Source organism: Crocodylus siamensis, chromosome 4 (assembly GCF_052110815.1).
Source record: "Crocodylus siamensis isolate JL-2025a chromosome 4, ASM5211081v1, whole genome shotgun sequence".
Taxonomy (NCBI): Eukaryota; Metazoa; Chordata; order Crocodylia; family Crocodylidae; genus Crocodylus; species Crocodylus siamensis.
The window spans coordinates 225012544-225040138 of NC_143398.1; the positions used below are offsets into that span (position 1 = coordinate 225012544).

General features: G+C 39.3%; 1 protein-coding gene across 1 annotated transcript in view; it reads right to left on the reverse strand.

Annotated features, from left to right (window-relative positions):
• ARHGAP15 (Rho GTPase activating protein 15) overlaps positions 1-27595 on the reverse strand; it is a 507565-nt gene that overhangs the window by 143402 nt on the left and 336568 nt on the right. The window contains exon 11 of the mRNA XM_090041263.1: positions 22666-22743. Coding sequence (XP_089897389.1) covers positions 22666-22743 — 78 coding nt within the window. The remainder of the gene's footprint in view (positions 1-22665; positions 22744-27595) is intronic.

Below are 27595 nucleotides of genomic sequence, written 5' to 3' on the forward strand. Positions count from 1 at the left end.
TGCTGTCGCTGTAAACTAAAACCTATGTACCAAAATATATTTGAATTCCCTGAATTCTATTTAAATTTACAATCTAGAAATGGAAGGTCTCCATTTTCTATTCAGTTTATCCATTTTTTTCCTCAAGTTCTTCAAGTCTTAATATACCCCCTTGGACCTACACAACTGCACTTGAAATTAAGGGATGTTTTGTAGGGAGGATGTTCTTATGGACAAGGCAAAGGATTGGGAACTGGGAGATTTAGTTTCTAGTCATGACATTTCAAGAGACTTCCCATGTGATCACTGGCAAATTACCTAATCATTATGGCTAAGTACAGACAGTCAAAAAGCCTGTGACTGAATTGATTCAATATTTGCAGGTTAGTCTAAGATGCATAGATTAAACAGATAAGTAAGTGAACGGGCATTTACTTTTGATTCTGGAAATGCAGCTTCATGCCTGCAGTGGCCTAGGCCAGAAGCCAGAGGGCATGACAGCACGCCTCCCTCTTTGGCTGAAGTAGACAGCTTGGGCCAAGGCTAGACCACACACCCTGTGAAGGAGGGGTTTGTGGGAGAGATGCAAAATTCCTGGGATGCTGGGGGACTGTGAGTTAACTTGAATCTGGAGGGGATGTGGGACAGAAGTTCAATAAACTGCTTTAACTTAAATCAGTTAAGTCTGATACTACATCTACCTAGGCTTATCTTTGGGCCATTTTGGAAGCAGTTTAGGCATACTGAACATCTGTTGTGTTACAAATTTGAACCAGCTTCCAGTCACTTATACTGGTTTAGGTGTATCTTCTGTCCCTAGCCTATGTGCCTCAGTTATTTAGCTGTAAACTGAGGATGAGAATTCTATGCTTCACAAAGTGTGAGCATAAATTCATTAATGTGAATGGGTACTCAGATACTCTGATGATGAACTTCAGAGAAATGACAAGAAAAATGTAAACTGAATGAAGAAACAAGCCTGTTTGGATTAGCACTGTCATTAACCAGATAATTCAGATATTCTGTGTATAAAGGTACATGCTCCACTCTTCTGGATGGTTTATATCAAATCTGCTTCTCTAGATACCAGTCTACCAGGCTACTAAACTAGTTTCACCTAACTGACAGACTGGAAGGTACACTTTTTCCATGGAGATCGCTTGGGAAGTGGGGAGGAAACCTTGTGACTTGCAGGAGTGCTTTTTTAACTTGAAGGGAAATAGCTGGGGACTAATCTCTGTTGCATATACTTTCTAGCAAGATCTGCCTTTCAGAGGTTATTGCAGTCCTCTCTATGGTCTGCTTGAAGAGAGGGGTTTGATGAACAGCACAATGCATAGGAAATAATACTATAAATCAGCTGTCTTTAGTACTAGTCCTGGCTTTGCCATGGAGTTACTATGGACCTTCGACCAAAAATTTAGCGTTCCTATTCTTCAGTGCCTTTATCCATAAAATGAAGATAATGATGCTGATCCATTTTTGCAAACTGCTTTGAGATCTATGAATGATAAGTGCTACATAAGTACTAAATATTTTTGTACAAGATTTGAACTTAGCTGAGGGGGCGTAACAGAACAGATGTGGAACCTCTGCCCCCCTCACTGGCCTAACTATTTCATGCAGTCAGATTACTACAGAGGAGGCATATGTGAGATAAGCAGCTTACACATCACTCCCATGTAACAATGGAGCAGGATATGGCCCATTTAAATAAATAAGTAATAAAAAACACACATCACAAAGATTTTTATGCACTGCAGCAGCTCTTACTGACAAATCGTTCCAATTCTAACAGAGGGACACTTTTGCATTTGTTAGATACCCTTAAATACCTTCAGTCCATATATTTCTCTCTGTGGTTGCTGTACGCAGCCACAACTGTAGTGTTCACAACTTGTGGTGAAGACCACTACCAATAGTAGCCATTAATCACCATTTTATATATTCTGATACCAACGTCACTGAAAAGAAGTTTAGTGGATGCACTTAGCTACATCCTATCAGTTCATGCAGTTCATATTAAAATCTTTCAATTAGATGAATTACAAGCTGTCTTACATTTTAAGAAAAATCACAATATGTTTGACAAAATATTACCTTACATGAGTTGTGGTAATGGGTGCCTGAATTTGACATTTCTTATAAAAATATGTAACAAAACATGCTTGGTAGAGATAGTTATGAAAAATTTATTATTAATGCATTCTTTCTTCTGCTGGAAAGGGAAGAACTTTGTTGTGCATGTTATAAAATGTTAAATATTAGCATTATTTAAAGTTAATAGGATGCCAAAGAAAATGACTAATAATACATTGTACAATTAGATGCCTTTCATATTAGTGCATCCATTAACAAAATAAAATACATTCAAACAGAGGAGTTCTGATTTGCAATTTTTAGCAAGGATTGCCCATGTGTAAAAGCTAAATTATTTATTCATTTTTTAACTGCTGGATACATCAGTTTGCAATTATTTGCATTATGTTTGAATGCTTTGTCATGTGTCCCTGATTCAAAAAATAAAAGTACATATCTCTTTTCATATAGGCATCTTCATCTGTGCAAAAGCTTTAAACCTGGAATGACCAAAAGTAATAGTTTCTTTCTCTAGATTAAGCAAATCACTGGGTATAGCAGACTGTCTAAAGACCTCAATATTGTTCTGCCAGCTACTTCAGATGTTTGTTATCATTCTTTAATCCAGATGTCCTTATGCAGAGCTCCATGTCTCTATTTTGACCTTCCAAGCATATTCTTTTTTCTTGTGAGTGATCAATTCCATCTTGTTTCAGGCATATAGATCGCAAGTCAGGCATTATGCATTTTTGCCCATAGTTATTTTCATGCCACAACATGCTATGTTGCTGCACACAGCCTACTATTCATTTTAAAGTCAGTTATTCTGACTCCTTGGCTGATGTCAACATCCTCCCTGAATAATACATTTGAAAGCATCTAACCTTTGCTTCATTACGAACCAATTTTCAGCCCCACACAACAGAACCAACAAACCACTGTCCTCACTTATTTTTCTTTTTCCATACTTCACACCATCTACAAAAAAAGTTTGTACAATATGCAAAAGACAATTCTACCAATAGCTCTGAAACTCCTCTTTCTTACAGCCATCTTCTCTCTAGTGCTGATATCTACTTAATTAAGCCGTTCTCAAATCTTCTGTGTTATAAGCACATAATCTTGGTCTTTAGAAATGTGTTTTGAAGTCTCCTTTCTTTTTTAAAAAACTAATTACTCTGGAAAAAAAAATCTCTCTCATTGGTATATTACAAGCAAGTAAAAATCCACCAACAGTGTGAGATTTTTTTTGTCTTTTGAGAGACCATGGGCCATACTGACCTTCTAACAGCTCAACCAATCCAATCTTAGACACAGCTTAGAACATTTGAACAGCCAGGCCTAAAATGCAATGGAGTCAGATGAAATTAAATCTCATTTATATTTTTTTAAACTGGTCTTAAATCAAGCAGGAAAGATTGTAAGGAGTGTGGGCTTCTAGGAGCCAGGCATAGGTTTCTGATTCAGAGGACTGGTTTGTACTGGCATGAATTCAAGCCTTTTAAGAGCTCCTTTAGTTTATGCCATCTGTAGCTAAACATAGCTCCATCCTATTGTCACTCCCAAGAAAAAAGCTTTTGGCCCCAGTGGCCATCTGTACATGTGCTCACTGTTTTCTAAACCATGTTAAGAATCTCATCAGTCACAGTTCAAATCAAATTTCAGTTCAAATTAGGGGTTAATAGATAATCCAAAGGGTTTGCTCCCTTCTTCACAGACCGGTAGCCTGCATGCTTGGGCAGGGCTGGGGGCTTAGTCAGGGTACCGATGCTTAGTATAGTAAGGTGTTGTTGGCACACTTGTCAAGGTGCTACTTTGTGCCTGATAGCCTCAGTTACTTTGTGCTTGATAGCCTGATAGCAAAAATCCAGTTGAGTTTCCCTGGAGGGTATCGATATTTGCAATGCTTATCTGCATTCGTAAAGAATGCTTATCTGAGTTCCTAATTTTTCCTAAAACTAATGCCTGTATGTATATACATGTTAATTCACACAGTTTTAATTGCCTAATTCAGATTGCCCTAGTCTACATTAATTTTAATCCTCATTCAATGAGGATCAGTTAATTTGGACTAGAGTCAATTTTAATTTGGACTACAGATGTCCGTGTATATAGCGACAGCTGTATATAGTGTATAGATGTCCATGTATATAGTGACAGCTGTAGTCCAGATTAAACCTAGAAAAATGTAAAATCTATAAATGGCCAATATGTCCCTATACTAACAGAAAACAGTTGACAGAGGAGCCAACTGTCTACACAAGCTAAGATCTCCCCCTGTGGGGTAGGGGTGGGAAAGGAGAGAAATGCCAGTGGGCCAGCTATGTGCTCAATAAAGGTGACAAAAGACTTGAGGCTCTTGAGGAAGTAAGTTATTTTAGCTTGGGCACAAACATAGCAGAGGATCTATCACTTATCTTTGATTTGACATGTTGCAGCAGGGACTCCTAAGACCTGCTACTTGAGTGGTAGCAAGCTAAATACGAAGAGATATAGAGCCATCAGGGCCAAACTGGGCTCTCTGGTTGAGAGTCCAGGCTTTTAGTAAGCTGGGCTCCACCTCTTTTGATCACATGGCCTTCTTCTTGGTCAGGGGTTTCTAATTATCCCAGTACTCAGCCTGCTTTCATGCTGCAGCTTAAACCTGACCTGCAGCCACTGCCCTCTCCCCTGCTGCTCTTTCACTCTTTGTACCTAGTTTGCTACCTCTCATCTAGCAGGGGTTAGGGATTCCTGCTACACACATTAATTGTTTCAGTTGTTTCAGTCACAATGCTATATATGGAATAACAGTAAGAATAAGAGAGGAAGACACTTTGAATTAAAGACCACAAACTTATGGCCTTATTTTCAGAGAAAAAAATACACTCACAATTCTTACTGAAATTGTTGTCCAGGTACAGGGGTTTAAAAAACTTATTTTTATATTGAGTTAGGACTCAAAATATCTAGACTGTCATGGTGACATTCTATAGCACTGAAATTCAGGATGACACACCTGTGTTGCACTTCCACCTGTGTTTCACTAAGTGTAGTCCAGAACTTTGGATATTAAGGGTATTTATTTAATAGCTAGAGCAGCATAATCAGTAAGAAATTTTTCAGAAGAGAATTATTCCTCTTGATGTACCACTTCAGGGAAGATCTTGCAATGGGAGAGAGAAATGAAGAATTTATGTACTATATTTACTCAAATATAAGATGGCCCTGATTCTAAGATGCCCCCCCCCCTATAATTAGATAACATATATGGGAAATTTATAAATTTGATATGATTTCCCAGGCATATAATCTAATTAGTGGAGGTTTGTCTTGAATTTGTCCCCCTCCTATTGCTACAACAGGGAAAATAAATCGGGGTGGGGGGTCAGCTGGCCTTTTCCCCTCTATCCCCCCAGCTTTTTTCTGCTGCAGCCCCTTATTGCTAGACCTTTTCCTCCCTACACTCAAAGAAGTGAGAAACAAATTTGAAAAAAAAGACCCTGAAAAAACCATAGCTGTAGTAATTTGCATATAGTACCTATAGACTTTTTACCTATTTTGGAAACGACTGTAAATTTTACTACAGGTACTCCATAAACACACTTTTAAGCAGCGCTTTTGCACATATTTATACATAATACGAAGTATTTTTTAGGAAAATTTTTGGGTCCTAAATCAAATCAACCATATCATAGAATCATAGAATCATAGAAGTCGGGTCGGAAGGGACCTTGTAGATCTTGAAGCCCGACCCCCTGCCTGGGCAGGAGAAAAAGACAGGACTCAAAATGAGTCCAGCCAGGTAGTCATCAAGCCTCTTCTTAAAGATCCCCAGGGTAGGAGCCAGCACCACTTCTCTAGGAAGTTGGTTCCAGCTCCTAGCCTCCCTGACTGCGAGGTAGTTCTTGCGGATGTCTAATCTAAATCTACTCTCTAATAACTTGTGTCCATTATTCCTTGTCATGCCAGGGGGCGCTGGGGGAAACAGCGTCTCCCCTAAACCCTTCTGGTCCCCCTTAGTGAGTTTATAGACAGTCACCAGGTCCCCCCTCAGCCTTCTCTTGTGAAGGCTGAACAGGTTTAGGTCCCAAAGTCTTTCAATGTAGGGTCTGCCTTGTAGTCCCCAGATCATGCATGTGGCCCTCCGCTGGACCCTTTCAATGTTGTCCACATCCCTCCTAAAGTGGGGCGCACAGAACTGGACACAGCAGTCCAGCTGTGGCCTGACCAGTGTCGCATAGAGGGAGAGGATCACCTCCCTGGCTCTACTTGAGATGTACCTGTGGATGCACGACAAGGTGCGGTTAGCCCTGCCAACCGAGACCTTGCATTGTCGGCCCATGTACATCTTGGAGTCAATAATGACTCCAAGATCCCTGTCTGCCTCCATGCTCTCAAGAAGGGAGTTTCCCGTTCTATAAGTGTGCTGCTGGTTTCTACTGCCTAAGTGCAGCACCCTGCACTTGCCAGTACTGAAACGCATCTTGTTTATGTTAGCCCACCCCTGTAACCTATCCAGGTCTTGTTGCAGTCTTTCCCTCCCTGCTAGTGTGCTCACCTCACTCCAAATTTTGGTATCATCAGCGAATTTAAACAGGTTGCATTTCACCCCGTCGTCCAAATCACTGATGAAGACATTGAACAGCGCAGGCCCCAGGACCGAGCCCTGGGGGACTCCACTGCCCACTTCTCCCCGGGTCGAATATGACCCATCCACCACCACCCTCTGAGTACGACCCTTCAGCCAATCTGCAATCCATCTGACTGTGTAGGCATCAATGTCACAGGCGCCTAGTTTTTTAATGAGGATGGGGTGGGAGACGGTGTCAAAGGCCTTGCTGAAGTCTAGAAAGACTACATCCACAGCAACACCTGCATCCATTGCCTTTGTGACCTGTTCTTAAAAGGCAATCAGGTTGGTCTGACAAGACCTGCCCCTAATGAAACCGTGCTGGTTGCCCTTGAGCATCATCCCTGAAGCCAGCCCATCACAGATGTACTCCTTGAGAATCTTCTCAAAGAGTTTCCCAAGGATGGAGATAAGACTGACAGGCCTATAGTTGCCCGGGTCCTCCCTCTTCCCTTTTTTGAAGATGGGGACCACGTTAGCTATCTTCCAGTCATCTGGCACCTGGCCCGAGCACCACGAGCGCTCGTAGAGCCGTGCCAAGGACCCTGCAATAACCCCAGCTAGCTCCCTCAACACCCTAGGGTGAAGAGCATCTGGACCCTCTGACTTGAACATGTCCAGCCCGTCCAGAAGCTCTTAACCCGGTCCTCCCCAACCTGAGGTCTGGAGGTGTTCCCCTCGAGTCCAGCTGGCATCCCAGCGGGGAAGTCCCGGTCCCTGCACAAGAAAACGGACATGAAGAATTGGTTAAAGAGTTCCGCTTTCTCCTCTGGCGCAACCACCAGATTGCCCAGAGTACCTTGCAGGGGCCCCACGTTACCCAGTGCCTTCTTCATCCTCCCTATATATTTGAAAAAGGACTTTTTATTATCCTTGATCTTGGATGCTAGTCCTAGCGCTATGTCCACCTTAGCTTTCTTGATAACCCCCCTACAGGCCCGAGCAGAGGTGGTATACTCCTCTTTGGAGATAGCACCCCCCTTCCGCTGGGTGTACGCAGCCTTTTTGGCAAGCAGGCATTCCCGGACGCCCTTGGTGAGCCAGGGGGGCTTCCAGGCACTCTTGCCCCCCTTGCTTCTTGTTGGGATGGACTCCCCCTGGGCCCTGAGTATTGTTTCCTTAAGGAACGACCACTCGCCTTGGACACTGAGTTCCCCTGCCCTCAAGGACCCCAGCGCCTCCCCCACTAGTCTCCTCAACTTGTTGAAGTTGGCCCTCCTAAAGTCTAGGGCTATCATCTTGCTGCAGGCCCTTGACACCCTGCGCTGGGTGGTGAATTCCAGCAAGCGATGATCGCTATCGCCCAGGTGGTCAAGGACCTGGAGGCCCCTAACCAGGTCATCGCCTGTGGCCAGGACCAGGTCCAACAGGGCGTTTCCTCTGGTGGGACTGTGCACCTCCTGGATTAAGTGGAGGTCCTGTATCTCAGCTAGGAACCTCCTGGAATGGTCCATCCTGGCTGACTGTTCCTCCCAGCAGATGTCTGGGTAATTAAAATCACCCATGACAACTACATCCCTTGCAATTTCAAATCCATGCGAGTTCAACTTGGTCCAACTTCACCTCATGGAGGGCAGGGCACAATCATATGCAACAGTCTGAAAGAGGGGACAACAGAGGGATTCTAGGTGAACTGTTTGAGGTCCCATATGGTGATGTTTGCCACACATTTAAGGCTTGTGAAGAAACAGGAATAGTTGGAAATAGGAAAGATGCACAGCTCATCTGCGGGAGTGAATAAGAAGTCAGAATATACTCAATGTAGTGGATCACCATGACTTGAAAAAGTCAGTGCTGAGGTGGACTGCGCTCAACGGGCACTACCATATATCTTAGTCAGGTAAGTTGTACCAACCTATCTTTGTGGTAGGCTTTGTAGCATTTTTGGCACCAATGGGAGAGTGTTTGGGCTTGCTCCTACCTTCCTGGTGCCAGCCTGGAATTGCAGTATATCCAGGCCCAGGTCCCATTCCTTCCTGGCGGAGCAACTGCCCATTTTTTTTAAGGGCTACACATAAAAAAAAGGTTCCTATTTATATGTTTGCCCAATATAAGGCAAAATTTATAGTCATGCTCAGTGTTGGCTGCATTTAATCAACTTCATAATTGTTCTCCATTATGCTGCTTTTAGCAACCAAAGATAGGCAAAGTATTTAATGAGGTTTCTTTGTATATGAATGTACGATGAAGGAAAAAAACTTATCTTGTATTTGAGTAAATATGGTATATTTATATATGCATACAGATGGTAGGAGAATATGAGAAAGACCATGTGTACACACATGCACATAGTATTTCAATTATGTGAAATTGCCAAGGATGTGAACATTAAAAGTCTACAGAACTGAGAAATATCATTCTTAGCTTATGAGATAATTCCATTTAAGCCAGAAAGCTTAAGAAATGAAGTTTTTAAGAACACCTGATAGTAAGTTTAAAATTTTCTAGGGAGATACTCTCTTTATGACATTTTCGATCTCAGCCTTTTGGCTCAGATACGGGCTTGTGTGTATCTATCTTCTTTCTCTCTCAGCATTGTGAACCCCCTCCCTTCCCTTCCCCTCCCTCCACCCCTGGGCTCAGTTGGTGAACATTGTATTTTCTATAACCTAGTTGCACTCCCCTCTTAACCCCCATCCCTCTAATGTTAGTCTCTTGCTCGGGCGATTTGTATTTCCCTACTAGCTTTGTCATCTTTTTGGATTCACAGTCCTAAACATCTACTAATAAAATTCAACCTGTTCTACATGGGAAAGGTCTCAGGTGGTATACACCACTGCTTCAATTTACCTATAATAATTTAATTAGTGAATGACCTGCCCTATGAACATTTGGACTGAAAGGACTTCTAATACGTTCCTGTACTCCTTATTGGAACACTATATCATCTTTCTTTGAATGTCTGTTGAAGATATCTCAGGATATCTTGTGGTAGATCCTTCATAAACCAATTTATCTTATTGTTACATGTCCTTGGAATGACAGTCTTAAGCATCGGAAGAGATCTCCTTGTAAAATAGTTGTGATCGCCATAACTAAGTCAATCCCTTCATTTGTATCTTTCCTCATAATATCATATTTCTGTATCCCTCTTATGTTTTTGAGACCATAACAACAATTTCTGTAACTTTGTCCTATGCACATTCCAAATGTGTTATACATATATGTTTTCTTTGTTTTGTGGCTGTTTTATTTTCACAGTGACATTCCCAAAAACATGCTCAGAACTCCAGATAAGGCTGCACTGATGATATGAGTATTACTACCTGTCACTAATATTACACAAAGGATCTCTGCAGTAGAAGGCATAACAAAATAATCAACCCTTACCATTCATAGCAGTTACATTTACCGTGGTATTTGTGGTTTTTTCCATTTTAAGTATAGAGAACACCACGAATACCATGATAAAGTCAAATTCCACAGTGTGGTAAATGTTTGTTTTTTTTCTAATGCCACTCAGCACATTACATAACATATCCATGCATAACATTACCCATTTCTGTTGAAGCTTCATGTTGCAAACTCATGTTTGCTAGTCATGGTTACATCTAAACCACAACATTATACGTCATATTGGGCCTGATACTGAAAGACACCAAGTTTTATCAATTGTTGTCAGTATGTTCAAGAGACCTGTGGTAGAGGGCCACACCCTACACTACAGAGGAAGGGGAAAACTCCCACAGTCCATATCAATCTGATCATGGTGTAAAATTCCTTCCTGACCCCAAATATGGCAGTGTGACCCTGAGCAGAGGGTTGAAACTCTCTAACTTGGAAGCTCTGGCTTTGCTCCTAGCAGAATTGGTACCCCCAGTTGAAGTTTCCAGCCTTGATTTTAGCCAACACCCAATGCCTCTGGTAAGATTTAAAAACACTCTGATACATTTAGCAGAAAAAAAAGGGTGGATGGGTAAAGGGGGAGCAACCAGCAAAGCCCAGAAGCATGGGAAATAGATGTCCTAGAACCTGGAACTCTCTCTCCTTGGACAAGTGCTCTAACCACTGGGTTGGTAGATTAAAACAGAAGCATTTCTAATCTTTTGGTGCCTAGCACAATCTGGACAACATGGGATTTTGTCCAGGTACAATTTCAGGACTTGCCTAGGTATATATATGTGTATCTGGAAGAACATGTCTCACCATAAAGTTGCCTGACCACATGGAACCCTACTCAGTGGGCAAGTGGATGCTTGCATGCCAGCAGCTGAGTGTAATCTGCATAACTGCTATTGAGGTGCAGCCAGTGCAACAGGATTCTGCCCTGAGTTTCTCTTACTAACATGGGAGGACCCTGTATACAATACTTCTAACATTTGTGGCTAGCCTACTTATAATGTCTCTAAGAATACAAAGCCTTGCCTTCCATTGGGAATCTATACTGTACTTTTCCAAAGTCTACATCTAGAAAGATTTCCCGAACTTCAGCATGCATTTTCTTTGGCTTATTTTTAACCTATTATTCTCCTGGTACTATGCTTAATAATTTATCTTCCTTCATGCTTGGATTCCTTAACACTGACATTGCCTGTAACAGTGGCACCAGCTCAAAATACTGCCTTGAAGAGAGAAGTTATCCACAAGAACAGAGAGAACCCCAAAATGTGCCAATCCCTTAACAGCAATGTAAAGCCTTCAAAGCCAAAGCTCTTTTCAACATTAATCTTGGAAGTGCTATTAAGCAAAAAACTTACATTAATGTTAATAAGAAACAGAAGAAATAAAAAGCATGTCGTATGGGTTTAGTCAAGCAACTCCTGTCATGTGATTCATTGTATGAATGTGACTGACCATACCAGGATAGGTCTTCTTTCTCATTCTATTAACCTTTTCATTAAACTGTTTTGAATAGAAACTCCATGATAATATGACTGGTAGAAAATATTTTACATCTAAGACTAAAGATTAGAAAGCCATGCCAGCCACTTCTACCTCTTTAGTTCTTTCACACTGAGAACAAAGTGAATCAAGTAGAACATCAGCTATAATAAAGGTATTGTATTTTTTATTTTACACACATAATCACAAAAAATACAAAAATGAGTAGCTGTGGAATACAGAAAGACTATTATTTTCATCTGATTGTGAAGCCTGGCTTGTATTTTCAAAGAGAAGATATTGGCAGTATTGTATCTATATTTTATTCTTTTCCAAAAAAGGAGAAAGTGTGTGACTCACATACGTAATGAAACAGAAAAGTCTGTATCTAAGGACTGACCATTTAAACACACAACCCCTTTTTCTGTCACAGAAGAAAAGGAAAGCACCCCCTACTGGAGTCTTTAAAAAGGCTGGATGAACAACATAGAGACATTAATTAATCACCTCTGTGCTGCTGAAGCTAAAGGTCAGTTCATCTTTTCCATTATATTCCTCTGTTCTCAGGGCTTGATAACTTGACAAAAATAGAAATAAAATAAAGTTCTTAGCTGCAACTTGGCATGTGCATATCTTAACCCAAGAACAAATTGTTTTATAATTACTTCTGAAAATCGCTTCAGACTGTTTTATTTTTCTGTGGCTGCCTGAGAAGTGTGAAAGAGAGAGACATTTTTTCATGCATTCAAGGCATTTTAGTTCTAATTTAGCAAAAATAAATAAATTAATAATTAAATAAACAGAATAAGCAGAGTCTGATGTTTCAAAGAGGAAAGTCAGGAGACATGACTGGCTTCACACCTAAAGACTTCTATGCGATTAAGTCATTTGAATAACTATTCACCAAAGTGAGTAAGAGATTCACAGCCTGGCCCATATTCAGTAATGAAAGCTGACATATGCAGGGTAGTGGGGGTTCATCTGAAAATCACTTGTTTCAGCATGTGGCTGGACTCTAGGGTTCAAACTTAAGAGCAGAGTTTGTTAGAATGGAGCAAGTGTAATCAGAGCCTTCATGAAACAAGCTTATAAACATGCTTGAATTAAGGAGGATCGCTGAGGAAATATCACGAGTGGAAACTTATTGGCTATCATACTCTTCACATAGGATGCTAAAAGACAGGGAAACACAGAGCAAATGAAGGAAAAGTTGTGGAAGATAGTTTTCCAGATTTTTTTATTAGCCATTCTTACTACTTTCATTACTATACTGCATGTCAGAATCCTGTTGGACTTGTAGCTGCTGTCTGGAAGTTGGCAGCTTGTACTGAAGCCACTCTGCCTCTGCCCGCAGCGCCTTTGTTAACTGACAGAGGACGGAAGCTGCTGGCTGCCTTTGAAATGGATATGTTGGGTCAGTGGAAACAGTTGGGTGTTTTTGAATGGAACCTTATTTTTTCTTTTTTTAAAAAAAATAAAGTTGCGAAAAGTAGCTGCTGCTTCCTCTTCTTCTTCTTTAAATGCTTGCTTTAAAAAACACCCAACCCATTTGTGCTGACCTGATGAGTCGGTTTCAAAGACAATTTCAATCTTCTGTCAGCTAAAAAGGCTCTACCAACAGAGGCAGAACTGAATCAATGCAGGCTTCTCTTTTCCTGATAACAGGAGCTTTCAGACAAAAGACTGACAGGTTTCTAAAATCTGCAATTTTTTAATATTGCAATCAAATGATCAAAAACAGTGGAGAAAACATCTCAAGAATATTTCAACTGTTTTCTTCCTCTCCTTTCATAGACTATAATAGAGTCATCTTGACATTTGTAGGTAGTCTTAGATGCTTGCCTAGTTCGAAATCTTTCCTTGCCAAGTAGATTATTTGATTATTAGATTATTTATCCAAAGCATTTTAAAACAATAAATATAATCAGAGATTTAATTTAAAGAAATCGAGGCTTTTTCTTTTGAGAGAGTGATGTTATTGTTTCAAACCAAAAAGAGAAGTGCAATAAGAGTTTTTGGTGGTCTATTCAAATCTAAATCTAGGGTAGCCAGATATATGTTTAAAAAGCACACAGAAGAACACGGGCAGTGATTCTACCAATAATGCCACCTATGAGTTACCTTTGGAAAGGGGATACTGCACCTATGAACTCAATACACTAGGTATATTTTAATCCATAAAATTTCCAATTACTGCTTCAGAGTTTATTGTGCACATATGGAAAATAATACTTGTAAAAGAGAAAGGGGTTTGTGCCTGGTGCTGTCAATACTGTGAAGGATGGGGTGATTATAAAGCAAATTAACAATACTTTTAAATGTGCATTCACTTATCTTTCCAATTAAATCCTTGTTAAACAACTGCACAGACAGTAATGGTGCTTCTGCAAAGCACTGATCAAGACAGTTTTATTGTAATTTTTACTCTGTAACAATTAATCAAGTAGGCATTTTCTTTATTATTAAATTATTTAGTTAATAAATATTCTCAATTGGCTAACATATTTGTAGTTTACATGTTATTTTTGATTTTTTTAAAAATAGAACTCGAATATCACTATTTTCTTATAGCATGATAAGAGAAGAAATATTCTAATTTCTCTTGCCAATATATTATTTGTTAACTTGAGAAGGTAGTTGGCTTGGTAATAAATATACCTTTCCCACACCTAATGTAGTACAGTGTACCAACTGAAATAATGTTGGTATTCCTCTTACCATAAAATCCACTTTTTTTGCAATTATGTCATATCTAGCCCCTGTAAAAACTCATTTTCTCCCTACGAAGTGTACCTAGGCAGTAAAAATGCAGTAATTGACCTTTGTAAGTTGTGTTTTGAAGTTAATGCACAGGGTACTCCAAATAAAAATAACAGGACTCAAAGGTCATCTGCACTGCAAATACCAAACATTTTGAAAAAAAAAATATTAGCTATAAAGACAGTTAGGAGCAATCTTGTTTTATGTATGATCAACATTACTGCACGAAACAAATTGTATGCCTTGATTAGTTTCACTGAATATATAAGCATTAAGATACAATTTTAGAGATTCAGCAATGTATTATTCTCCCTTTATATATGTATTTTTTCTATTAATTCAATGCTCATGAAAACTGCTTGACAGTCCCAGAAAAGGAATGCCTTTCTAGGTACAAAACAGATACCTGTGTAAAAAGATATGCTTTTCTCCATCTTTTCACCAATGTATGCCATCTTTTTCTTAGGAGGATAATTCAGGCCTTTCCTATACCGAGAAATTAGTGCTCAGCAAGCTGCAGCATGAATTTACAGCACTCTAGTTCTTATGTAGGTGCTCTTAGTGAGCACTGGGTGCATCTACACAAGACACTGACTGCTCAGTAGAAAACTACTGCACACAAGCATGTCACAGCACAGACAGTGCTAATACGCTACTGCTCAGTTGCGTCACCTAAAAGACATTCGCCAACGCTACTGAGCATAACTCTGGTTCCTGGTATTTATTTAGCAGTTGCTAATAAAAGTACTAAATAAATGCTCTGTACTGACTATGCGGTAATGTCTCATGTAGATGTACTCACTGTGTGTGAGGTAACATACTTCATGGTCTCACCCACAGGTATTCTAAGGACAGATTGTATTCAACCTATTAGGCAACTGAGTGGCTCTTTAGGTATCTGTGCATCTAAGTGACATCCTGTTCCACCTTGCTTGAGTCCCTGAAAGCCATCATTTAGAACAGGACTTCATATTAATCTCAAGCATTTAAACCATAAAAGTAGTAAGGAGGCACACCTACATTTTGTCCAATACCTTAAGGTAGGGGACCCTTCTCAGTAATAGGCCACGCTTGCCACTTTGTAGCCATACTTCCCCCTAAACCAGCGGTGATGGATGAAGCACAGCTGAGAGTATCTTCCATCCATCTTGTTGAAGATGGAAAAGAATGTAAGATTTATGTATTTAGAAGGTGATCAAGCAAGAAGGAGCTTGACTGTAGCCCAGTGAGGTGGGTCATTCCCTGGAAAGAAAAGAAATCCCAATTTCTGCTCTCAATGAATTTTGCATTAAGCTGTGTGTGTGTGTGTGTGTGCACGCGCGCGTGCGAGTGTGTGCACGCGTGCGTGTGTGGCTATGTAGGCTTAGAAGTCTAGTAGGCAGGATGGGATCTGGGTCTAGGTGTCCACATGTAGATGTAGTGCAGAATAGTAGCCTCACTAGCTAACTTTCTGAGCAGCAACTTGCATGGGTAATTAAGTGCTAATCTCCATTCTTTCAATCTTACTGAAAATTAGGTATGGAAATGAAGACTGAAATGATACTTTCTGTAACATGCTCATATGTAATACCTAGACTGGGATCTCCAGCACTTTCCATACAGACCTATTTCCACTTTCCAACATATCTGTTGAAGGCATATGACCCATTTCTTGTGAGCCTGAAAGGAATTATTCTTAATTATGTTTTCAATAACTGCACTTAAAACACTTATAAACTAAGAAAAATATCAGTCTCTTGCTGCCACTGACAGTCCTTGCAACCTCCAGTTCCTTAAATCAATGGTCCTGAAAAAATGATGACTTAGAGTGTTTCCAAAGAACTGAAAGATGTTGTGGTCTGGCATTGTTATGATCAAGTGATCTCCTCAGCTTTTAATGGGAAAAATAAATCATTGATAAAAGATAATCTTGTCACCTGGAAGCAAAAAGGTACAATATCAGTGGCTTCACATACAGAAAGAAAATCCTGTGCAAAGGACTACAGTAAATAAAGTATTTTGTGCTATAGCTGCTATTGCTGGCAAGAATGTCAGTTTTAGGAATTACCTCAGCTTAAGAAATGATAATAAAGGGCAAAAATGATCTAGTTAACTAAAAACAAAGAATGAAATGGATATCAGAGAGACTTAAAGAAAATCAAAAACTGTCTTTCCCTGTTTCTTCCTATTCCTGATCAATTGATGAAGTTGTCAGTTGTTACCTTGCTCCCCTTTCTCTATTTTTGTCTACTTTTTATTCAATTTCTGTTGCTGCAGATAACGTTAACAGCACAGAGGCAGGAACCAGCGTTAATGCTTTGCTCTCAGATTTATTCTATTAAAAATAGCTCAATTTTTTTCCTATGCTGCTTAACTTGCAACAGCAGTGAAACCAGGAGATATTTAATAGATGCACAACACAAAATTTGGAAGGATGGTATGAGATTTAAGGGTGAACTCTTGATGGAGAAATAAAACCCAAAGCACTTTAGCTGAACAAGAATTGATCACATGTTAAACTCCTGGCATTTAAAAGTAGTTTTTAGACTGTTAACCAACAAATGTCTATTGTTGCATTACATTTTCATGGAAAATAAATGACATGCAGAAGAGAAATAGCATAAGATAAACACTCATATTTAAAGTACTATTTTTCTGGTTTAGTCTAAGGAAAAATAAAGATACATGGACAGAGACATAAAGATACTCGCATATAAGGAAAAAGGGAGGGAGGGAGGAAGGAAGGAAGGAAGGAGGGAAGGAGCTCTGCAAGTTAAGAAATGATACTTAGTAAGCAAAGCATTGGAGTAACACTGCAACATACAGGCCCTTTGAAATGTTCCAGTCGTGGATGAAGCGCTCCAAAACAGTACCTTTTGAGATGAAAATGTATTATGTTGAAGCATTTCACCTTTTGTTACTTATACATGTAGACCCTGTCTGAATTTTTGTTTCTTCACCACCAGAGCTGAGTTATAGCCAGAGCCACCAGGGTTGTGCTTACCATTCCTCGTCCACCCTGCCAGACCCCTCACAACTCCCGAGGCCTCTGTTGCCTCCAGAGCTGGGTGCTCTGGTCTCAATCCCCTCTACTTCTGCGCTTTATTGAGAGGGGGGAAAAGAGAATTTCAGGGGATTTGAAGCTGGAGACCTTTGCTTATGACTTTACTCACATGCTCTCCACTTTCTCCTCCCCTCTACCCCATCCCTGTTGAGGGAAGGGGATTGGAGCTGTAGACTGATGTGGCCTTCTCTAGTGCACCCTGGCTTGAAAGCTGCAATTGCATGAACCTGCAGCAATTCAGGAATGTTTCAGCCAGCAGACACCACAGGGGCTGTATGTGTCCAATATCTAAAACAAACCCCTTTTGAAATGTTTCCAAGCTGGCAGGAAGAACTGATGGCAATCAATGTTGTGGGGGGCAGAGGGGAGAAGGGGGAAGAGAAACAGCAGCAGCTGAAGCAGGGGGGTACAAGAGTATCTGGCTTTCTATTGTAGGGAGGAAACCCAGAACTTTTGGGATATGCTGGTCTAGACATTATACAGTGCAGACAGGATGCACCTTTTGTACTAAACAAGCCAATATTGGTAGATTATTACCTTTGTCTCAGCAGTTTGAGGTTAATGCTGGCTAATTATCACGGGTAGTTATCAGGATGCTAAATTAAAAACCCAGTGCCCTCCCCCCCACCCTTGTGTATTCATTGTAATGCCACTTGAACGATATCTAATGCAAGGAGACTCAAGCACAATAGCTCCAAGGTCACCGACAGTAACTTATAGCAATCTCAGGACAGTTTACACAAATAGATTTACCCCAGTCCACAGTCTTCCCTTGCACAAAATAAGATGATTTTTATTTAAACAAATAATGTCCCCCTGCCACTTTGAAGTTATTCCTTGCGTCTCTGAAATATTGTGCACATTTTGATCAGACTTACTGAATTTTTAAAGAATTGAAAGATGGACTTTTTGATTTCATGGCATACCCTATTAGGAGAATCAGTAGGGATTGCAATTGTGGCTTAGGAGATATGGAAAAGACTCCTTGACACTTTTATGTATGTGTACCTAACCATGACTTGGTTAGCCATAGCCTAAAGATTTTAATGGATGAGATTTTCAAAGATCTTTTAATGGAAAATACTTGTCTAAGTCACTTATCTAGGCCCTTCTTTAGACAGTATCATTCTTCTCCTTTAGGATAGTTCAGCAATATTAACAAAAATAAACATGAACAAAAACAATAGATAAGAAATAAAACCTTTCAGAACTTTAGTGTTTTCTTTTAATTTCCTTTGGCCACTTCATCGAGAATTAGATTTCTAAGTGTCCCCTACGTGGTTAATGTCAAAATGATGCCGACAATCCATTAGTTGCATCTTTGTATATTTGACTTTAACATTAGTATACAGAGTTGTTGATACATCTATGATACCAAATAACAGCCACACTATAATGTCCTGTCTAGTTACATAGAATTAGCCATTCTGATTGAGGTGGAAGCTTGTGCTATAACATAATGTCAATCTAATGTTTGGATGTCAAGACAGAATAGATGGGTCTAATATACTGAGGGAAGGCTTCCCTTCCTCCTCCACCACTCTCTATTTTTCTACCACTTAGCAAAGATTTTAGGGAGATACTAAAGATAAGAAATTCTGGTTTTTTTTTTTCTGTTCCCAATAAAATTATTTTGCACTACCCTCTTGAATCAAGAGACCCACACAATGGCTAAAAGAGTTAGCCTAGCTGCCTGTTAACACCCAGTGAAGTCAATGGAGTTACACTAATGCAAAATTCAAAAAGGATGTGGAGAAGCTTGAGAGAGTCCAGAGGAGAGCCACGCGCATGATCAGAGGTCAGGAAAACAGACCTTACGATGACAGGCTGAGAGCCATGGGACTCTTTAGCCTGGAAAAGCGCAGGCTCAGGGGTGATCTGATGGCCACCTATAAGTTTATCAGGGGTGACCACCAGGATCTAGGGGAACGTCTGTTCACCAGAGCGCCCCAAGGGATGACGAGGTCGAATGGTCACAAACTCCTGCAAGACCGTTTCAGGCTGGACATAAGGAAGAATTTCTTTACTGTCCGAGCCCCCAAGGTCTGGAACAGTCTGCCAGCGGAGGTGGTTCAAGCGCCTACATTGAACACCTTCAAGAGTAAATTGGATGCTTATCTTGCTGGGATCCTATGACCCCAGCTGACTTCCTGCCCTTTGGGCAGGGGGCTGGACTCGATGATCTCCCGAGGTCCCTTCCAGCCCTAATGTCTATGAAATCTATGAAAATTACTGAACTTGCTAGGACTATAAGGATACACATATTTGGCAAAACAGAAGAGCATTCCATAGAGATCAACTCAGGGTTTGAACTTCAGTCTGCTCCCTTTTATTTCTAGCCCTTAGGTATAGCCTTGCATATCCTCCAGTCTTCTATCTTGCTGCCAAGCTATGTACAGCTATTACATAAAAGAGAGAGTTTTATTTCACAGAATAAGGTCTCAAAGAATGAGGTCACATGTAAACTCTGAAATTAATGTTGAGTTTTATTTTGCTTCCAGAGCCAATTAAAGCTCTACATCCTTGACTTTAAGGGTTGAACTTTTTTATTGCCATTCTCTTTTCCTGTCTTTCATGTTACATTAACCCTCCTTCCAAGAAATTGTCACTTTGACTCCTCCCTCTCATGTAATTTTTGCTGTCTTCTATGTTATTACCAGGCTTGACTTCCCTCCTTTTTATGTTTGGCAAACAGTCTCTCTCTCCACAAATTAGCGTCTTAATAAATTGTCATATTCCACCAAGTTACTCCAAGTTCCTTAAAGTTACATTTTACAAAAATTCACACAATGGGTTCTCATGAATTTTAAGCCCAGCTGCCAGTCAAACTGTAGATATAAACAGGGAATCCAAACCAATTCCAAGGCAGATGAAATGCTAAAAGTAACAGTACCTCTTCAGCAAATTATTGCTCCTGGGTGCATGTTTTCATGCATGCCTGGGACTGCAGCATGCTGAGCCGGTTTGAAGCATCCCCAGCTGGCAAGGGACTGGGGAGTGAGGGGGTGGGAGGGGATGTCAACCTGCCAGCCTGGGGCTGGCTCATCGTGCTGTGGTGGGGCTGGCTGGGGCAGGAGGTTGCATCAGTGCTGGGCTACTCAGCAGGCAGCCCCCATACTGAAACACCCTCTGCCACAGTCAGCCCCTCCACAGCATCTACACATGCTGCTGTTGCAGAGATTTTTACTCCTCAGCAGAATAGTACTTGTATTTAAAAGTTATAAATAATAAACGTTTTGTATGCAATCACCCAATTTGTACTATATATAAGTAGGTATAAAAGTGCTGCTTAGAAGTCTGCTTGTGGAGTACATGTAAAACTTTCAGCAGTTTCAAAAAAGGTAAAATGAATCAATTTTGGATGAACTACATCTACATGTGCCTATAGTAATTTTCTTATGCTTATTTCAAGGTTAGTTTTTTCAGATTTCCCCTTACTTCCAGGTACTTAGGGAGATCATGGTCTGGCAGTAAGGAGGGGTAAGGAACTGCAACGGGAAGAAGTTAGAGTGCAGAGGGTATGGGGGCTACCTGACCCCCAGATTTATTTTCCTGGCTGTAGCAGCAGGAGGGGGACAAATTCAAGAAAACCTCTAATATTTAGATTTTATACCTGGAAAATAACAAATCTATAAATTTTCCATATATAGAGTCTAATTATTAGGGCATCATCTTATATTTGGGGCCATCATATTCAAGCAAATACAGTACCTTCAATGAAAGTGAAGTGCCCTCAGAATTTCACAGGATCAGTCTAATCTGAAGGGCTGAGGCTAGAATTAGAGGGGTTCAGTGTTGTATGATGATAAGCATTGACCAGAGAAACTTCTATTTGGTGTAGAAGAACATGCACAACAGTGACAATGTCAATAAAACCCTGTGATAGCAATGAACTAAGCAGGAAGAGCTCTAGTAAGGTGATGCATCTAAAATAGGTGGTTATTTGGGTACTGATTTAAATGGGACCTGTAGATACAACCATTATGTATTTTTAGAAATAGTACTACCAATATGTATTTTTAGACTACATACCAAATACAGTATATATTTTTAGAAATGTGTGCTACCAACCAAAAGCAGTAGCTTAGCTGAGTGACAGAAATGCATTTAAGTGTTTGACAGTAATATCTTGGCTCCCTTATTCACCTACTGCATATGAGGTGCACAGTGTTCTTCACAATTTAATAGCTAGGCGTTTTCACTCCCTCAATTTATTTTGTCCTATCAACTTGTATGCAGTAGATGCAGAAATTCAATAGTTTTACTGGTGACTCAAGGTTATTACACCACTCACCCAACACACTGCAGGACCCTGAAAGGTACTCTCACCTCATCCAAAACTGGGGGTTCTGCAGCGCAATCTCCAGCTCTAAATAGATTTGTGTTATGCTACAACACCAGGTCAGCATAGTGTGGTCATGTTTTAAAAGCCTAAACATTTTGTTGGTCTAACAATGGTCTCTAAGCAATATTAAAAAAGAAAAAGGAAGAGTTTAACAGATTAGAATATAGAGTTGGTTAATTCAGGAAGCCCTTAATAAATTTTAATGCATCACCCTTGACTCCATATTTGAGAGGCCATTGTTGTCAATGATATTCATCTAGTTATTTATATAATGTTAATGCTGCATGTTCATACCTTGCCACGAATAGTAACCACATGAATGGTTTGGGGAAGTGTTTGCCTACAAACTACCAATAATCGCTAAAACACCTGTAACATGTTATGTATCATTTAACGTTACACTGGCTTGGGTTATACTTGTGGAAAACTAAAACTACTTTTCAATTTAAATGTAATTATAACTTTGTTTTCAGTTTTCATGTTATGTGTCTCTTTAATGCTCATCATTCTGGTCTTGCTCCCTTGGGTGACATCTTGAACAAACTTACCATTGGCTTCCACTAAGCCAGGATTTCAGTCTAGCCTTAATGTTTTGTTCTCTTCTTTTTAAAGCATCTGTCTTTTCCTTTTTCCTCCATTGTTCCTTTAGTTTCCAGGCTTGCTTATTCAAATTTTGTTTAACAGTCAATATTCAATTTACTTAATTTTTTTCACTTTTTTTTCCTTATTCCAAATCCTCAGTTTGTATGTTTTACATCATCTTGTCATTTTGTTTCATTTTTCTCATTTTCTCCTTCTCATCTCCAGTTTCCCTACTGTTTTCACTATTTTATGTTCTATTTTTTCTGTCTCCGAAACCAATACTTATTCTTTGCTTTTGTTTGCTATATCTACCTTTCTTTTTCTCTCTTTCCCAAAATATAGCTCATCATTCTCTGCCACCAGCATGCAGCAGATTCTGAAATATTGTCATCTGAGACAGTTAAGTACTAAACAAAACATTACCAGGGTGAAGGAATCACTTACCCTGATTGACAACAAATCGTAACTTCTGTATTGTTGCCAGATTGCCGCTGACTCTGTATATTCCATCAACATCCAGACCTGAAAAAGGAAAACATATTTCATATTGGCTCATGTGAGTATTTTACTTGAGATGTCTGTCAAGAAACCATGAATGTCCTAACAAATATAGGGAAGAACACTATAGTGAACAACCAGATAATAATCCACCTGACAAAGACTAGAAGCATATGATGACTCCTGCCTGATTAAAACAACAAAGAAAAAAATTGTAGATTAATTCAATTGAACCCAAGATATCTAATTATAATGCTCTAGTAATTCTATTAGAAGGCATGCAGTATAAGCAGAGACGTTCCAATTAGATGGGAAAAGATGGTGCCGTATTGGCTTGTGTGTTCACACACAGCCTCTGTAGGATAGAATATCAGACTTGGTTAAGTGTATATTAATTATTTACATTAACTGGGCTTGAAGAGTTTTTCAGGTAGAGACCCAGGCTTTTTTCAGCTGAAGGTCATGAATTGCATTTCTGGTATTGTGTGGAAACTGTTAGATGATTGCCATGTAATTAAGACACATATAAGACGATGTTTGTATCAGTTATTAATACAGTTCTACTATGATTTGGTTTTGCATCACATCAGTTGTGTTTGAAGATGGCATGCTATGATATTCTAAATAGCCTGTGCTCTGGAGTTTATTACTGCAATAATAAAGGCCAGCCAAATACATTTACAAGGAGAACCAAATACTCCCATTCCTCTGTTATGTCTGCTCAGGTGTCCTTTTCTGGGTGAAGCTATTTGGCACATTCCTTGTAATGACATACTATCTATCTCCTACAATAGGCAGGACTATAGGTTGATATGTCTATAGGCATTCTTATAATTCAAGGTGCATTTTTGAAGCATAGTCCAAGCAGTAGAAGGAATGTGTATGCTCAAATTATAAAACTCCAAAATGTAAATTGCAATTTGAAATGTACAAGTGGTAGGTCAAGAAGGCAAAGAGCATTTTCTCCAAAATGGGCTTTTTCACTTGGAATCCGATCATGTACCATTGGAAGAAATGTTTTTGTTGGGAAATGCTGTGATTTGTCAAAATCAAAACTTCTCAGGAAATATATTAATTTCCATAAACTTTTAAAGGGAAGGTTTTTCAGGTCCCAGGGGAAATTTCTTTTCAAAATCAGAGGGAAAAGGCCTGAACAACCAAGACTTCAATAATTAGGACATTCACCTAGTATGAATGAGGTTCTGAATCAAATGCATATTGGTCTCTCTCATCTCCCAAGGAAATGCCCTAAATAACTACTGAGCTAAACTGAGGTCTCTTTCTCCCAGAAAAAATTCCAAAGGTCTAGTTTCGCTTTCAATGTAGAGTGAAAACAACTGCTGAAACATCAAAATTTTGAATTTTTTCACAAAAAAGGAATTCTTGTTTTCTAGCTGTACAAGAAACATCTTGATTCCATTTATATAAGATTTGCTTTAAATCGGAATAATCATTGTGTAATATACCTTGATTATTCCTGCTTTTTATATCAGTCTGTATCATTTTCTGCTCTGCACCTGTGGGTTGCCATGAAAGCTAATACTGAAAATGATGATTCATTTCAGGAAGATCCCCTTTGGTTACAGGGGACTAAAATGAAAGTTTATCTAAGAGAAATCAAAAAGGATTTGGTAATCAAGAATACTTGGAATCTATCCATGCGCTGGATACATAACATATGAGCAAATGGAAGTCACTGAAATGTTTAAGTAATGCAACTCTATCCTAAAGCCTAACAGTCTTACTCTCTCTTAGCTTGGGGGGAGTGAGACAGCAAGAGTAATCCCTAGTTTAGGAATGTGGAACTGTTGTGGTCAGAGGTTCAGACTTTCAGCATGCTAAATGACATGTGAGTTGATCTAAACCAGAAAGTAAAAGGAAAAAAGAAGAACAAACCAACCAACAAACAAACAAACTGATGTTAAAAGATTAATGTCAGTTTGCATTCAGATAAATTCAATTCTCAGTCCTTTGAGACACGGGGCATGTCAAAACTACCCATGTAAGCCTTCTGCATGATAACAATCTCTCACATTAGCAGCACCATTTTGAAATACCTCAGCCCATTGATTGAAATCATGCTATTTAAACGATCTATAGCAAGTGAAAATGAAAAACTATTGAGCAAACTGGAGGATGTTACATTTTACAAAATGATATGTAAAATATAAGTGAATTATTATTGTTCTAAATTGACTTAGGTCAGAAATGGGGTCTAATTACCATTTCATTTTGATACTATACAATATGGCAGACAGAAGAAAAAAAACCTAAGACTGTTATGTCAATCATAGTATTCACATGCCATCAACTTTCTGTCTCAAAATATTTAAAAATTAAGCCAGACCAAACCAATGTAAATTGGTGGATTTGGACATCCTTTTCATGGCTGACTTATCCTAGCTGGATTGTAAACTACTTATTTTGGAAATACAATTTGATCAAGAATAATTTTAAGAAAGAGAGATAGCCTCAAGGTTCCAATATTTTGATTCTGTGAACAGTTTTCAAACAAATTCACTTTTAAGGGCACCTTTATATCAAGAATAAAAACATCTCTGCTCTGCTGTCAGTGTTTCTTCACAGTAGGATATAAATACTTAGGGAACAAGATGAAACAAAAGTCTTTTCAAAGTTTTCTATCTACTGCTGACATTAAAGTATAGTGGTAGAGAACATTTCAGTAAAGAAAATATTTATTATAATAAAGTCTGAGTATTTGTTCATTATATGCTGACCTTCTCATGTTTTAAAATGGTGTTTATCACTGAGATAAATCACTGATTTTTTCCCCCTAGAGGATAACAACTCTTTTTTTTTCTTTTCAGGAAGCTTAGAATAGGATGGATTCACAATTAGGAATGATCAGACTAAATGGTAGTTAAAACTCAGTGGAAAGAATGCAGCTGTCCCAAGTTATTCCCACCATAAATCTTACGAGCTTTCCAGAATGAAATCTAGGATAAGGACTGACTCCAGAATATACTTGTTTATCTGCCAAAATATGAGCAGTGTGTAACATTGCTTGTGCTAAAAGCAGTCATATATCATGGTTTAGGATATAGTGAAATTACCGGTGAGAAAACTAAAAGGAAACAGAATTCAGGTTCAGCTGACATACATAGCATCATCAAAAGTTACATGAATTGCTCTGCATAACTAGGCTGAAGCTCTTGTAAGAACATGCTACCTTATGAGATATTTAGTGCTCTGTTTCTAGCGGAGTTTAGAATTTCCAAAAATAGCTTTTCTTGCTTTACTATAGCACTCCTAGTTCCAGATGAAATCTGGAAGTGCAGAGGACAAGTAAAACAAAGGAAAGCTACAAAGGACACAGTTAGGCAGATATTGCAGAACTTGGACAGTTTGAATTTTATATTAGAGACTGTAAATGTTCAGGACAGTTCTTATGGTTTCTTTGAATAGGGTAATCTATTTCTATTTGAAACAGGAGTTCTCATTCATAACATGTATTATAGGAAAGTACAAGATCCTGCCCTATTTTATACCTATGAAACTCCATATTTGAAGATAATAAATAGCACCAATCAAACCTGGCTTGGTATCCTGAGACCTGTCATTTGTGATATTTTCTGAAAACTGAATATTTTGGAAAATTTCTTCTTTTTTTTCCTTCTTTATAAAATTTGCATCCACTTTTCTACTCTTTTCTTAGTTACGGGTTTTTTAGAATGATAACTCTATTTCATTGCTTAGTACTTGATAAATTACTATGGAGCTCTCAAAACTTTAACAATAGCTGGTTACTCATGTGCACTTTATTTTTTGTTGTGCTTCTTTTTGTTTAATGGTTTACACATCCTTTTGTTTAAAATTAGTCATGTTAAGGGTGACAGATATTGCATTTCAAAGAAGCCTATTATGTTTCCCCATAAACAAAAAGATCATATGTTTTAAAACTAAAGTATCATTATGTAATCACGCTGTTGTATTATAAACTATTTTGAGGGCTCAGATACCCAGGGCTATCTTTACAAATATTTAAAAGATCATAAACAGGGTATATCTCCCTAAGTTGTGATTTTTTTTCTCGTTTTTATCTCTATTTTACCAATAGATTATTAAACCCATTTTAAAAAACGTCATGGAGCACAAAAAGTCCAATATGAAGCCATGAAAGGGAGAAGACATTTGTGACTATACTGACTGCATCGTAATGCATATGGCAAGAGAAATGTCTCAAAAACAACTTAGCCATCCCACAAAAACAGAAGTCAAGGTTACCTGCAATCTTCCTTTTCCAAGAGAAAGATAATTACATTTTCCATATATACCCCAAATCTAAATGATCTTAAATTTAAGATGATCCCCCAAAATTAGATTCCAAATATGGAAAGTTTATGTATTTGTTATGCATAGCATCTAATTATTGGAGGATTGTCTTAAATTTGCCCCCACCTGCACTACATGTGGTGGGGATGCAGTAGAGCAGACAGTGGGAAGGCAAGTAGCTTGCCCCCTGCCTGTCCCCCACCCAATATCCTCCCTTGTGCTTGCCCCCTAGAGCCTGAGGCCCCCAACACTCCTTCTCCCCATCTTCCCTTCCCCTGAAACCTTTGCCCCTACTTGCACCTTCCCCAACTTACCCTTACTCCATGCCAGCAGGCTTAGTCCATGTTGTACCCTGAGGAGCACAGAAGCACAGCTGCAGCTAGGTGCTGTAGCAGTGATGCAGAACCAGCACTGCTGCCACAGGGCTGGGCTGGGGCTGTGCTCCATGCTCCCGGCTGCAGTACAGATGGAGCCTGCCTGCACCAAAGCAAAAGTAAGTGGTGGGGGATAGGAGGGTAGAAGCAGTGTTGAGGGGAGATGGGGGGTGGGGGCAGGGACTCAAGGCTGGAGGGGAAGGGCAGGG